This window comes from Indicator indicator, chromosome 5 (assembly GCF_027791375.1).
Source record: "Indicator indicator isolate 239-I01 chromosome 5, UM_Iind_1.1, whole genome shotgun sequence".
Taxonomy (NCBI): Eukaryota; Metazoa; Chordata; class Aves; order Piciformes; family Indicatoridae; genus Indicator; species Indicator indicator.
This window is the reverse complement of record NC_072014.1, coordinates 25598441-25612216: the sequence shown is the minus strand read 5'-3', so window position 1 is coordinate 25612216 and position 13776 is coordinate 25598441. Positions and strand designations below refer to the sequence as shown.

General features: G+C 48.5%; 1 protein-coding gene across 1 annotated transcript; it reads left to right on the top strand.

Moving 5' to 3' along the window:
• The first annotated feature begins 164 nt into the window (after positions 1 to 164).
• On the top strand, positions 165 to 13611 carry RETREG2 (reticulophagy regulator family member 2). The gene is made up of 9 exons (XM_054380812.1): positions 165 to 286; positions 2128 to 2234; positions 6949 to 6979; positions 7702 to 7837; positions 9159 to 9243; positions 9984 to 10121; positions 10453 to 10547; positions 11249 to 11384; positions 12126 to 13611. Exons 2-9 carry the CDS (start codon positions 2171 to 2173, stop codon positions 12854 to 12856), a joined length of 1416 nt encoding a protein of 471 aa, XP_054236787.1. The 5' UTR covers positions 165 to 286; positions 2128 to 2170; the 3' UTR covers positions 12857 to 13611.
• The last annotated feature ends 165 nt before the right edge of the window (positions 13612 to 13776 follow it).

The following is a 13776-nucleotide window of genomic DNA, read 5'->3' as shown; positions in this document are numbered from 1 at the left end:
CCATCCTCTCTGGGCTGCCGATGGTCTGGGTTTCTGCTGCAAAGCTGAGGGCAGCTGCGCCCCGCGCCGCCGGGGGATGCGCTTGGCCGGGAGCAGCCGCGCTGTTTTCCTCCGACAAGCATCAACAGGCCACTCCCCGAGGGGCGAAAGTGCCAAGAGTTCGGGCAGGATTTGCCCCGCGATAATAAAATGCAGCTGGGCCCAACTGGAGGCTCGCCCAGGCACGTTTCTGGTTAATTTTTGCATCCGTGCTTTATCGGTTCGCTTCACGCCGTCATCGCGGCCGGTAAGCCCTGTGGCCTCCTGCAGCGGCTGGCTGCAGTGTGGCGTTTGATTTAAGCCTTTCTGCTCGTTAATCTTTTACTGGAGGATGCTGGTGTTTCACGGGAAGGCAGCTCGGTTTGGGTGCGAGTGTGTTCCCATGCCTTGTCTTCCCTTCCCCGCTGCCTCTTGAGTAGGAAAGGCAACGACAGGAGTCGGAGGGTGAGTGGCAGAGCCCAGCTGCGGAGAGGAATGGAAAACATCCTGTTTGTTTGTGTAAACAGTGTCACTGGCAAAAACGCCCTCAGCCAGCAGTTTTCCCAGCAGAAAAGGTTAGAATTGGCCAAGGAAAGAGTTAAAGGTTGCTTGCAGATGAAATAAGAAGGGACAGGCTGAAGTCAGGGAAGAGGAGAGTGTGTAACTAAACAAACCTTTGAAGTCACCGTGAAGAGGTTGCTTACCTTCTGCTCCCTCATCCATGCAATTAAAGGTGTAAGTGGTAGCCAGGTACTTAAATAGTTTTCGACTTCTCTACTAGCTATAAAAGTCTGAAAGTTGAGCTTTGAAGTTAGTGGGAGGGGAAGAGGTGCACCATGAGATGGCAGGGCTGGTATGATGGCTAAGGGACTGCATGAAAAGGTCAAGAGGAGCAGAGGATACCTAGAATGTGAGACAACAGAGAGATTTAAATATCATGGAGGAGGAATTCTTTATGGTTCCATGGAGAATTCAACCACTATCCTTCAACTGCAATCCATAAATGAGGCAGAATTGGAGGGAATTCTTCCAAAGCTGATATGTCAAGCTACAGAATTGTCTTATGAGAAGGGATAAAAATTTTATCACGTGTCCTGTAAGCCCATGGAAGGTGTGTGGCTTTTGTTCTGCACTGCCTAGTGAGGCAAATCTCACTTCCAAGTCCTCTACCTCTGACAGCAGCTCAGGAGGAAGCACAGCCCTTCCCTGTGCTGCACAAGGACATGCTCTCCAACTCCAATCGTTGTTTGGTACGTTTAAGATTAGTTCTTTATTAGCAAATACTCGCTGAAGAGTAACAAGATAAAATAGTAGGCAACTCCTCCTTTTTGGAAAGGAGTCTTCATGAAAGGGGTGAGTGAGAAATGCTGATGCTCTTGCATGGAAGAGAGGAGGAATGCAGACGGTCACTGCTGGCACAAGGCCACTCTGAGACCTTTGTTGTTCAATGTGTGGAGTGGGGTGATAAATTCTTTGATGGTGGGATTGTATGACTGTGTATGAGCTGGTATTTGGCTCATGCCAGTGTGTTGATGAAGGAGATGAAAGGAGTCAAGTGAGCAACTAAGCTGTCGAAGCACTAGTCTGATTAAATGGGGAGAGGTATGTGACAAAAGAACAAGTATCTAGAAGCAGGTGCAGTATGTGCTTTGTTGCTAGCTGTGAGTAATACCAGACCTCGTGATGACAAATAGGATGTCATCAAAGTCAAAAGTCAAAACTTTTGAGCAAACAAGGTGATTCTCAACTGGTCTTTTGCTACAGCGATCAGTATTGATGTTATCCAGAGCCTCTGCCTCTAAGATTTGGAAGGATTTGCGCCCATACAAAGGAGAATTAGCTTTGTTTTACAACTGAAGGAGAAACTCAGGAGCAAGGGGAAGAAAGCACTGGGAGATGGCAGGTAGTCAGCTGTCCGGTGGTGGGCAAAGGCACTGTTTGAGAATGTGCTGTGGTAAGAGCAGGTGTCTGTGTAGTACAATGCTTGCTGCATTGGCTGGTAGCAGTCAGATGTTTCTGCTCTGCTGTGCACTGGGCTATATCTGTTTGCTCACTGAGAGAGTAACTCGCAGCTTTCTCTTGCCTAACACTTTCTTGTTTGATTTCTAGGTTGTTTTCCTCCACCTCCTTCAGACCCCTCTTTCTCCTAAGCATGTCTCTTCTTGGCATCCTCTTGCTGGAGAGATGGAAGCCCAGGTTCCTGTTTGATTTCTCAGGTATGTGATGAGTAGCACTGCAGCAACTGACAGAGTTCGTTGCTGGGCTGTGGCCACAGCTGGTCCTTTGCTGGCTGTCACTTGGGTTGTGTAAGCCCCGTTCCTACTGTAACTGCAGGATTTTCTACTGGTGCTGCCTCTTGCCTATTTGTGTCAGTGTATTAGGGTATATCCTAATACTCTGGGGACAGGGAGAATTGCTCATTTTGAGAGTGACTAGGAACCCAGCTAGCCTGTCAGGGAGGCTGGTGGCAGGGACGATGCAGTGTTTCTGCTGTGTTCTTTCTGTACTGCAAATGTCACAGTGAAAAAAGATCGTTCCAGGTCTGAGCATATATAGCCAGCTGAGCTGGGGGAAGGAAACGAGGGGTCAAAGTGTATTGGTTTTGGTTAAGTGCAACATGGACTCCTGTCTTGAAAGAAGTGAAGCAGATGAGAGCCACTTCTTGCGGCAGGTAGCAGAGTGGATGGTGGTGTCTGACAGCAGGGACAGTTAGTGTTTTGTACCTGTACTGAACAGCATCTGGTTTCCAGCTAATTGGTGAGTCTGATCACTGTGCTTATCTCTCCCATTTACTAGAGGATCTTTGCCAACGTTAAACAGAAAAGCAACAAGAGGAGTAGCCTTATAACAGTGATAGGCATGGATGGGCTGCTGTCTGCTTTGAGTGCCTTCTTCACTGGAATTTAAGTGACTGTTCCCATACCTGCCTACTGCATCTAGTGCTGCTGTTCAAAGGCTGCTCAGGCCCTCCATCACTGCCCTCCTACTTTAAGGAGGGTTTCTGAATGAAAGCCCCTCTATAGTATGTTTGTAAGGTGCCCTTTATTTGACCTAAAAAGGTACTGACTTAAAAGGTGCTTTCACAGAAGTCCTGATAAGATTAGATATATTTCAGCTGTAGTCTTGAAACTGTTTGCTTTGTGTGGTTCAGGTAACTAGGCAGCCAAACTGGACTGACCAATTTAATTTCCTGCTTAGTCACATTGGATTTTAAAGGGGATAGTTTAAAGCCAACCCAAAATATCTCACTTGAAACAAGTCCAGAAATGCAAAAAGCCTGATGCCCCTTGCAGAATGGTATCATTGGGGCATGTGAGGGTAGAATTTGCCCCAGCAAATAGCAGGCCTGTAAAAGTTGTATTATCCCAGAAGAAACAGAAAATCTGTACTGAAATCAGGTTATATAATGCAGAGTAGTGAGGGACAAAAAAACTCACCCAAACAAAACCCAAAAAACTCCAAACAAACAAAAAACCACCAGCAAAACAAACAAACAACACCCCCCCCACACACACAACACACCAGGGATTAGGCTAATTGTGTGTCATCAGGTCTGCAAGAAATAAGTTCCCATCCTACTGAGGGGTGTTCTTCACTCCTTCCTGCCTTTCTGCTCCTGACAACAAAGAAGAAGAACACCTTTCTGATGTGCCTAGTTAGGCCACAGCCCTGATTTTGACGTGGTCCACTGGACCCTGTTTCCTCAGCTTCAGCTGAGGAAGGAGCGGTGCTCCATGTTCCTGAGGGGCCTCCTGTTGGCACTGCTGAATACTTAGGGGTTCTTGTACAGTTCTCACTTCCTGCTGAAGCAGAGCTGCAGCTTTGTGGCTTTCCTCCTCAGCGCTTCCTGTGAGCCTTTCCAGGAGCTTTTGGAAGTAGGTCAGTACCACACCTTCAAGAGTACATATATACACAAACCTTAGCTTGTGGCAGTTCTTTGTGTCTTCGGGTGACTGCTTGTAACATCACTTCTGAAGGAATGCTGAAACTGAAACCTCAGTGTGTGTTTTGCAGTTACTCATGCACTGTAATCAGGGATGAATTAACAGCAGGGAGATTTTTAGGCCCTGTCAGAAGGGACTGCATATTTTCAGCACACAGACAGGATATTTTCTCTATTTGTAACCACCTCTGCATGGGGTTCCATGGGGTAAATATTTTTTAAGGACTTAGGAAGCACCTTAACTTTCTCCTGAAGTGAGTATGAAATAGGGATGTTTTTTGTACCATTGTTTGGCAGCTGTGTTTAGGATCAGTGTAGGAGAACGTAGCGTGGAAGAGCTTTAGCAAAGCCTACATTGCAGCTGAATGCTTCTACTCCTTAAAAACAGCCCCTGCTTTTGAGTTAAAGTTCACACACAGATGAATGCCTCTTGAGGAAGTGTTGAAAACCTCGAAGAGCCAAGGTATTCATCAGGAATAATTTGTCAGTACCAACGTGTAACCTAAACTCTTGCACGGCTGACTGGTCTCCCAAAAGAGTCTGGCGCATGTCGAGTGGCTTCTATTAATCCACAATCTGGTGTGAAATGCTGACAGCAAGATTTCAGCCAGTTATTGATGATCAGAGGCCAACTGGGAGTGTCCTCCTTGCTGCCTTACATGTATCGATGTTAGACAGTATGACAACACAGGTTGGAGTTAAGCCTTATCTAAGTTAATGTGTCCCATCAGAAATGTTCTAGTGTTTTTGTGGTTGGGCTGTTCTTCAAACAAGTATTAGACTCCAGTAGGCAGAGTGTTCTACTATGGAAAGGAACACACAGTTGATTTTAAAAACAGCTTGTGTTTGCCAATTAGTTGAAATAATACGAACACTCCGCAGCCTGCTGAAATCTTCTGCAGCTCCCCAAAGCGTCATCGAAACCTTCCGAAGCAACTAAGGAGAATTTTTTTCACTCCCTCTGCTGGCACGATTTGGATGGCTTGGGTTACTGCAGCCAGTCAGTGGTGGGGTTCCCGTGCCATCCTGCTTAGCATGTTGCTGGCACTACCGTCCTGCAGAGTACAACAAGCTTCCCAGCACCTCATTTGGTAGCTGGTACAACCAGTGTAGCCATCCACCACAAACGGACCGGTGCCTAATGTAATTTATTTGATGACTTAGTGCAGGTAATAGATAAGGCTTTGAGATACTGCTGGATTCCTGCATGCTGCCATTAAGCAGCTTTAGATTCTGAGCACAATAACAAAACACAGCGATGGCGGTCGTGTGAGGAAAACAGCTGCCCTGTGGGGGTGGAGCTGCCTCCATAATATTCACTTTGCACCCTGAGCTCCCTTTGTGAGTGGTGCCTGCCAGCTCTCAGGCCACCCTGCCCAACAGGCATGGGGAGGGGAGTGAATGGGCAGCCCAGACTCAGAGCAGTTGACTCCTCTTGTCAGGCCTGATTACTGGAAATCTGGGTCATGCTCTCAAAGAATCACCTCCTCCCCTGGGGGGATGGCCTCCCGCTCTGCTGCCTGCGTGCCTGCAGTGAGAGGAGGAGTCTGACGTACTGGTCCCAATGTCCTGTGTCTTGGGAGAATGGTGGCATGGCTGCTACAAGCAGTTGCTCTCTTTTTAGGCTTGAACTGGCGTCTGAAGTCTGACTGGGTGTTGGCAGTGATGGATGTTGGCCTCTTCTGTGTATTTCTTTGGAAGACCCATTGCTGCTGATGACTCCGGGGAGCATTCAAACCGCTTTTTGCTCATGTTGCATTTTCCAGCCCTTCTTTAACAAATAGGCTGGAGTTTGAATATAAGCTCCCTTCCTTTATTTTAGTCCTGTTTATGTGCAATGTGGGGAGCAGGGTCCCACTGATTTTTAGAACCTCTTGGACCAAGTTTGCTGTTGGCCATACAGCATCAAAGATGTATCTATCCCTACCACCATTAGGACATCAGGCTGACAGGGAGAGAAGGGCAAACCTCAAGGGGCCTTTACAGCATGATCATGGTGTGTTAAAGACAGGAGACATATAAAGACTGTGCTGCTGCAAGAACTTTGCCTGAGCCTTGTACATCCTCAGATGCTAGTCCGCTAGGCAGGACGCCCAAGTGTATGAGCAGCCAGGCTCATGAGTTGCAGTTGTCACAGAAATACTTGGGGTGGGTTTTTTCCCTCTTTATGTAAAGGCAGAGCATAATCATATGTGACCTCTGCCATTGAAACACCGCTCCTCCCTTCAGTGCTGCTTAAGTCTCTTTTGGTTATGACTGGGTTGGGTGCAGAGAGGAATGGGGGAAGCTTTCCCTTGTGTTTATTCAGATTGCCACACCTTAGGAGTGTAGTTACAACTGTGCCTGGCACAAAGGTCTGTCAGGGGACATAAAGGAGCCCTAAGATTCCATAATTACACACAAGCCTGCTGTTTGTTACTTAGTTCCATGGAAAAGGATAGTGACAGAAGGGACATCTCTGGCATTTGTACACAGCATCCTGCCAGGGAGTGTGGTTTGGGCTAGTCAGTGGGAAATGCAGCTTAGACCTGTGAGCACTGTGCTGAGCTCTGAGGTGGGAGGTGAAGCTTTGCACAGATCAAGGACCTTGCTGGCAGTCCAAAGGGTTAGTCAGCTGCCCTCAGCATGGTGTTGGCCAGACATGTGGGACACTGGGGCAAGCTGTGCGATCCCTGCAGCAGAGAGCCCACATGTTAGCAGTGGGGTGCACCTCACATATGAGTGTTTGTCAGTGCAGGTTGTGAGGTGTGCTGGGGCACCCTGACGCCAGGCTCTGGCTGCTCCAAGTGTCCAGGCATGCTTCACTAAAGCCTACACAGCTCAAACTCCAAGCTAGTGGTTTCTGCTTGTGTGAGAGCATCAAGAAGGTCCCCAGAGTGCATCCCTAGCTGAGGATGATACACCTTCAGCTCTGCTGTGTTCAAGTGGTAAAAATGTCAGGTTGTATTTTTCACTTGGCTGACTAATCTGCTGTGTTCTCTCTACAGCACAGCCATCGGAGGAGCTGGGAGGGGAGAGGTAAGCTCACTGATGTGTTCCTCGGTGAGAGGGGAGAGTGGGGAAGCCTTAATCTATTGTGGTGAACTTGTCCACCCTTTTCGCTGTTGTCAAGAGACAGCATGGCTCCTGCTGTGAAATGGTAGCGGCTTCTTCTGTCCTAGAAGCTGTTTTATCAGGTCAGGAGCCACAGTTTGAGACTCTGGGAAAAGCTAATGTTCTTTCAGTAGCAGAAAAGCTCAAGTGTTTCTCGTGTTAGGAACTTTCATGTTTCTTCCTTGGATCTGACCTGGACTGTTTTAAGAATTCTCCAGAGAGAAAGAAATCCCTGAGAGTAGCTCTTGCAGGGTATATGTGCTGTCTGTGCTTGGCCACAGTTATAGGTCCTAGCACCATGCTCTGGCTATCTTGGACTTGGTGTCAGAGAAGGCCACATAACTGCTTCCACCTTTAGTGCTTCTGTCTGTGTGGCTTTGAGTATTGGGTTTGCATCTTGGGCTTGCGGCATGGGGATGCTTTGCTGTGGTGTCTGCTCCTGCTTGGATTGGATTTCTCTTGGCTCTTCCTGATGAAAGCAAAAAAGTATCTCCAAATCGAGTGTTTTCCAAAGTTCAATTGAAGATGCAGACAGCATTTGGTAGTCAAGCCCCTGGTAGGCATCTCTGTGTCTCAATGCGGTTGTTTCCTCCCCAACAAAACAGACGGTGTTCAAAGATTGTCTTCTTGCTCTTGTCTATCTCTAGTGAGGGGGTGACTGCAGGGGCACAACCTCACCTGCTCAGTGTTCCTGAGCTGTGCCACTGTCTGGCAGAAAGCTGGGTCACCTTCAGGCTGTACCTGCAGGAACTGCTACAGTACAAGAGGCAAAATCCTGCCAAGGTAAGCTGGAGATACCTGCTATTCTGTGCAGGGGCTTTTCTTTCCATTAGTAGTGACTTAGGAGATGGAAGAATGTAAAGTGAGTATTTTTACAATTGCTGTCTCTGTTTAACATTTGCTGTTCGTTCTTTTCAGACTTTGTGCCATGGGAGGCTTAAGTATAGCTTCCAGTATAGGTGGACTGGAGCTGAACTTAACCCCTTCTGTGAATGGCTAGCTATATTTAGTCTTATTTCTTAGCATGCAGAGAAAGCTCTTAGGTTGGGAGTGGGGAGGGTAAAAAAAGAAAAGGAAAAAAAGAATAAAAAGGACTCCACAGTCTTTGTCCCTTTTACAGTCTCCATTCCAAAGCTGGTCCTGCCTATTTTGCTTAGCTAGAATTGTAGCTAACCAAATGCAAATGCAGCAATGTTTCTGAATGCATGGAAAGTTGTCATTAACTATTTTCTGATGTCTGTGACATGTTGTTTGGAAAGAGTTTGTAGATAGGAGTTGCCTTAGCTTCACAAAAAATAGGCCAGAGCAGCCACTGGGGTTGCATTGGGCTTGATGGGGGTCTAGCGTGCTGAAAGGAGTGGCTTTCTATCACTGCTGGTTACTCCTCTTATGTTAAAAAACTGTCCCACCTACAGGGAGTAGGAAACCAGGACCAAGACACTTAGGAAGTGTGAATTCATTGGGAACAAAGTCCTTAGAGCACCCTAGCTTTTACAGACCTTTTCCATTGTGAATGAAACTCCTCATTGCTGGGTTTCATGCCTTGGCTTCCACCCCTCCCCAGGAGAATGCAGGACAAGATGTATGGGTTGTACCATTATAGTTCTACTTTATCTGGAGGAAGAAGGTCCTGGTCTGGTGGGAGCATGGGTTCCTCTAGTACTTCTGCCAGCTGGTTTATGGCATAGCAGTGGCACAGCCTCTGGTGACTCTCTAACAGCTTCCTGTCTCTGTCAGGACAGTACAGACTGTACTGAGCTCTGGAGGAGAGATTTACTCTATCATGACAGTTTGCAATATCCCATCCTAGCCTCAAGAAACAGAATTTACTTCATAAAGAACTGTCCAATAGAGTTTTGAGTTGTTTTATTGGGGCATTGGGTTACTTTGGTCTTCCTGTGCTTGAATCTCTAATGCTTACAGCTTAACCCAACTGAGCTGTCTGAGTCATGACTGTCAGCATCTGAATGGACTCAGTACAAAGCTGGTGTGCTGACCTTGTTAGGAGCATCCCTCATTTTGTTCTGATGGGGTTTCCTGCACGGGTTGCATAGATGTGTGTCCACCTCTTGTCACTTCTGTTTGTTACTCTCTCTTCCTTCAGTTCTGCATGAGTGTCTGTTCAGGCTGCCTGATTCTGGCTGTAGTTGGACACTATGTTCCAGGCATAATGATCTCCTACATCATTTGTGAGTATAAGCAGCTCTCTTCTCTGACTTAAACTGAAATGTGACCTGACTGTGCTGTTTGATATGCTGGTAGAAGCACATTTGTGGTTTTTTCGAGGGGTTCTGTGCTAGATGATTAAAAAATGCAGGTGGTGTGCTCCAGGGTGTCTTTTGCTCCAAGTATGTGCAGTACAACTGTCAAGTCAGGAGAGGGAGCCGTCCTAAAACATTGCTTTTTTTCTTCCCTCCACAGCTGGGGCTCTGCTGGTGAGGGTCCAGGCAAGCACAAAGCTGTGGGTTTCTCACTTCCTAGAGTGGAAAATCCGTATCGAATGGGTTGTTAAAGAAGCTGCATGTTTAGTAAATGAGATCTTATTTGCTGCACCCTGAGTCCCTGCAAACCCTTGACTGTTCAGGTGGTCTGCTGCTAACACATCTACATACGAGCTGCTACCCTTGCAAAAGTTTTGGTGATTTTTAGTTTAAATAACTGCATTTCAGGGCCTCTATGGCATTTGCAGTCACTGAAGAGGAGGGCGTATGTGCCATCTTAATATAAATCCGTATCTGGTAGGAAAACCTGCTTAATCCAGCAGCTTTGGAATGAATAGTAGCCATGGATGAGGATTTTAGGCAGTCGGGTGGGAAAGCAAATGCTGTTCAGCTGTGTTTACCTTGATGCAGAGCTTCTTGCTGGTGCCCCATTGAAGGGCTGGGTTGTGCTTGGTCTCTCTCACACTCCCCACATCCTTTGTCCACAGTGCTCAGCATTTTGCTGTGGCCTCTAGTGGTCTATCATGAACTGATCCAGAGGATGTACACGCGTTTGGAGCCTGTCCTGATGAAACTGGACTACAGTATGAAGGCTGAGACACTGCACCACAAGCATGAGAAGAAGAGTAAGGACCTACCTTCTTTCTATCTTTTTCTGGTGCTGTACTCCGAGGGTGGAGCGTGAGCAAAGGGACAATGGGAAAGCACATCTGCTGACACTGTGGTGAAAGGCTGCAGTGCAGCAGAGGAAAACAGACAAACTGGAGTGTTATGGGGAGAGCAACTGGGCAGGAGATCCTGGGGATAGCAAACGTGAGCAATAGATTACAGCACTCTTAGGCAACCTTAGGGTTCTGGGAAGACTGTGCAGTTTCACAGGGTAGTAGTGGACAAGTGATGTATAAAGGTATAAAACTTCTTCAGTCTCATATGAAGCCTTTGTTCTCTTTTTCATAGAGCGACAAGGGAAGAGTGAGCCTGCGGCAGGTGATGAACCGACAGCAGAGACGGAGAGTGAGAGCGAGGCAGAGCTGTCAGGCTTCTCCCCAGTGGTAAGAGCACAAAGAGCTGAGCAGAAAACAGACCATCTGGTCTGTAGCAGCTTGAGAGTCAAGGGGTTGTCCTGGGTACAGCTAAATTGATAGCAAACAGCAGAGTTATTCTTTGCAGAATCCCAAGGACAGAAGGCCTCTGATGAAAGCCGTTGTTGTCTCCAATATGGGTATTGAGAATTCAGTGCCACAGGGCTGATGATGCAGTAGCAGGACAGGATGAGCATTCTCCAGCCATGTGCTGACCTGTGGAATTGCTTTGATGGCTATACTTCATGCTCAGGGAATGTGAATGTCATCTGAAGAAATGAGCTTTCCTGGCATAAGTGGCTCCTTACCACTGGAAAAGGGAGGTGGGCAGCACTAGTGTCTCTTACACAGTCAAACTGTGTGGGTCTTTTCCTTGCGTGCACCACAGAAACAAACCAAGTATTGTCCTTTACAGGAGCTCTGGGTGTGCAGCTGGGCATGCAGGTAAAGCTTCAGGCAGTGAATTAGTGCAGGAAAGCCAGTGAGCTGAGACTAGCTTTCCCCGGCAGTGCAATGAGCACTTTATCCTTCCTGCTTTCATACTGTCTCTGTGCAGAATCTCTCCAGAAAAATGCTTCTGCCTGGAAGCTCTGGTCTGTGTGAAGGTGCCCATAGCCACTACTGGCAGTGAGACACCCAGGAATTTGTCCTTCTGCCTTCATCCCATGTAGGTGGATGTGAAAAAAACTGCCCTGGCACTGTCAATCACAGATTCTGAGCTCTCTGATGAGGAGGCTTCCATCCTGGAGAGTGGGGGATTTTCTGTTTCAAGGGCTACCACCCCACAGCTGACAGACGTTTCTGAAGGTATGTGGTGATGGAACACGTTACTGCCTTCCTAATCCTGAGTGTTTTGTCCCAGAATAACTGTCCCTCCAAAAACAGGGAGAGAACCCAGCTATCTGCAGAGGAAGGATCATTGAAAGGAAGAAGCAGTAACAGCAGTGCAGCATTCTCTGGCTTTGTGGCTGGCTGATCATGAGCTGGTCCTGAATGGACATCTATTACTGATCGCTGTCTTATAAGACAATGCTCTTTTGTGACTCCAGTGAAGGACCAATGCCATCCACAAAGTCCTGCAGAAATAGTTGGATGGTTTAGTCACACACTGAAATATGATGCTGGGTGAAACAGGTCAGACACTCCACCCTGTCAGACTTACAAGGTCACAGAAGGACTGGTTAGTGGTGAGGAATGTGAAGGTAACCCCTCAGATGTGGTCACTTGAGCATCTGGGCAGGAACAGGCAGGGGAGGTACTGTAAGTACAATGTCCCAGACCTTGTGGGTTTTAATTGAGGGATCTAGATACAGACAATGTGAGCTGGAGAAGGAAGTCCTCTCTGAGCAGAGTCCATCGAACAGGAGGAGAAAAGGGGTGCCCCACGTGAGAAGGGAACAACTGCAGCCTCTGTCCTGCTGTGTTCCCAGAGCTGGGAAAATGCCTAAAAGTGAGCCCTAGTGTGTTAGCTGGGAAGAGGTGGCTGGGAGATTTCAGTGCCTTAAGTCGAGGTGAGGGGACCTGCAGCTTACTGCTGGTGCCTTTCAGACCTGGATCGGCAGAGCCTGCACAGTGAGCCAGAGGAGTCATTCTCCAAGGACCTGGCAGAGTTTCCCTCCGTGGAAGAATACCATTCCAGAGACCTGGGACCACAGAGCGATGAAGACGCCTTTGGCGTGCCTCTGGGTCCTGAGCTTGCTCATGCTGACCATGAGCTAGACTCAGCAGAGAAGGAGGCCACGGACTCTGACCTCTCCATCCTTCGCCTAGCATCTCCTCTCCATTTTGTAAATACGCACTTCAACGGGAGTGGGCAAGTGGCAGGAGGCAACACAGAGCCAAAGACTGTCCCTGCCCCAGGCCTGGGCATCTGCATTGATACACTGAGTGAGGAGATCGTCACCACTGCCATTACCACGGCTGTGCAAAACACCCTCTCTGCCCTGCTGCGGTCCTCGGAGGCCAGTGAGGGACCCTCCCTCTCTGAGTTCCTTCCTACCGAGCCTGAAGAGAAACTGAACTTCCAAGCCCAGCTGTCAGAGAGCGAAGTGGTGGAGACACAGACAGCAGCTCCACCAGAGGAGGAGGAGGAAGCAGATGACTTTGAGCTACTGGATCAGGGGGAGCTGGAGCAAATGGATGTAGAGCTGGGGCTCAGAGAGGAGCAGGAGGCACAAAAGTCTCCTGCTCCTCCAGTTCCCACCTCTCCCATGCTTGCTGAGCTGCCAAAGCAAGGAGGTGAGGAGGAGGCAGTGATGACGGCAGCACCCATGTCTTAGGTCTTCTTCATGCACCCCCTTTTCCTCCATCGTCACTGGAAAAAAGGAAGAATAACATGGTGACCGTGCAGTGGGTTTTTAGATGTTTGTGTTGACTGGGATGGAGACGCGTCAGTGTTAATGTGCTGTGTCTGGAGTAACGAGTCCTTTCCATCCTTCTAGAGCCTGGCCTTCCTGGTGGGGTGGGGCACGCCCCTGCCCTGTGGCTGGGGAGGAGCCGGCTCCTAGAAGCCTTAGACCACAACCCAAACACCAACCCCAGCAAACGCTTCCTAGTAATGGTGCGGTATTTCGGTCTGTCTTCTGTTTGTCTTTCGTTTTGCACGCAGAGTACCAAGCTAGCTGTAGGTGCTGCTGATACCCACATCCCCAGTAGGACATATGCAATCTTATTTTATTGGGTTTTTAAATGGCTAAAAGTGTAAATAATTTTAACTTTCATTGGTTTTGTTGGGAGGGAGGGGGTGCACTGTGACACACATGGCTCTCAGGGGTTAGGGGGAGGGTGAGGGCTGTTTGAACGGGAGGGTGGCAGCAAGGGGATGAAAGCCTGGCGTGTGCTGTTCAGTGAAGAGACCCCCTTCTGTCAGACGTTGTCATTGTCCGTGTAACTGCTTGAACAGACTCTGGGCCGGTGTGTCCCCTGTCTGATCCAAGTTCTGCTGTTGGGTGGCTGTGGAGATTTTTGCAATGAATGAAACTCGCTCCTGGCCCTGCTCAGTGCTCCGGTTTCTTCCTGCTGTGTCCTCTCCCGGGCATCTCTTGCGGTTTGCACTCGGTCGGGCGTCGCAGCAGGACACCTGAAGACTTGGAAGCAGCTTGAAGAGAGCCAGGAGCTGTTGTATAGCGGCGGATCCGTGTTTTGTGTCTCTCCCGGGGCTGGGAGGACGGGGGCGGGAGTGGGAGAGGGGACGGGAGGA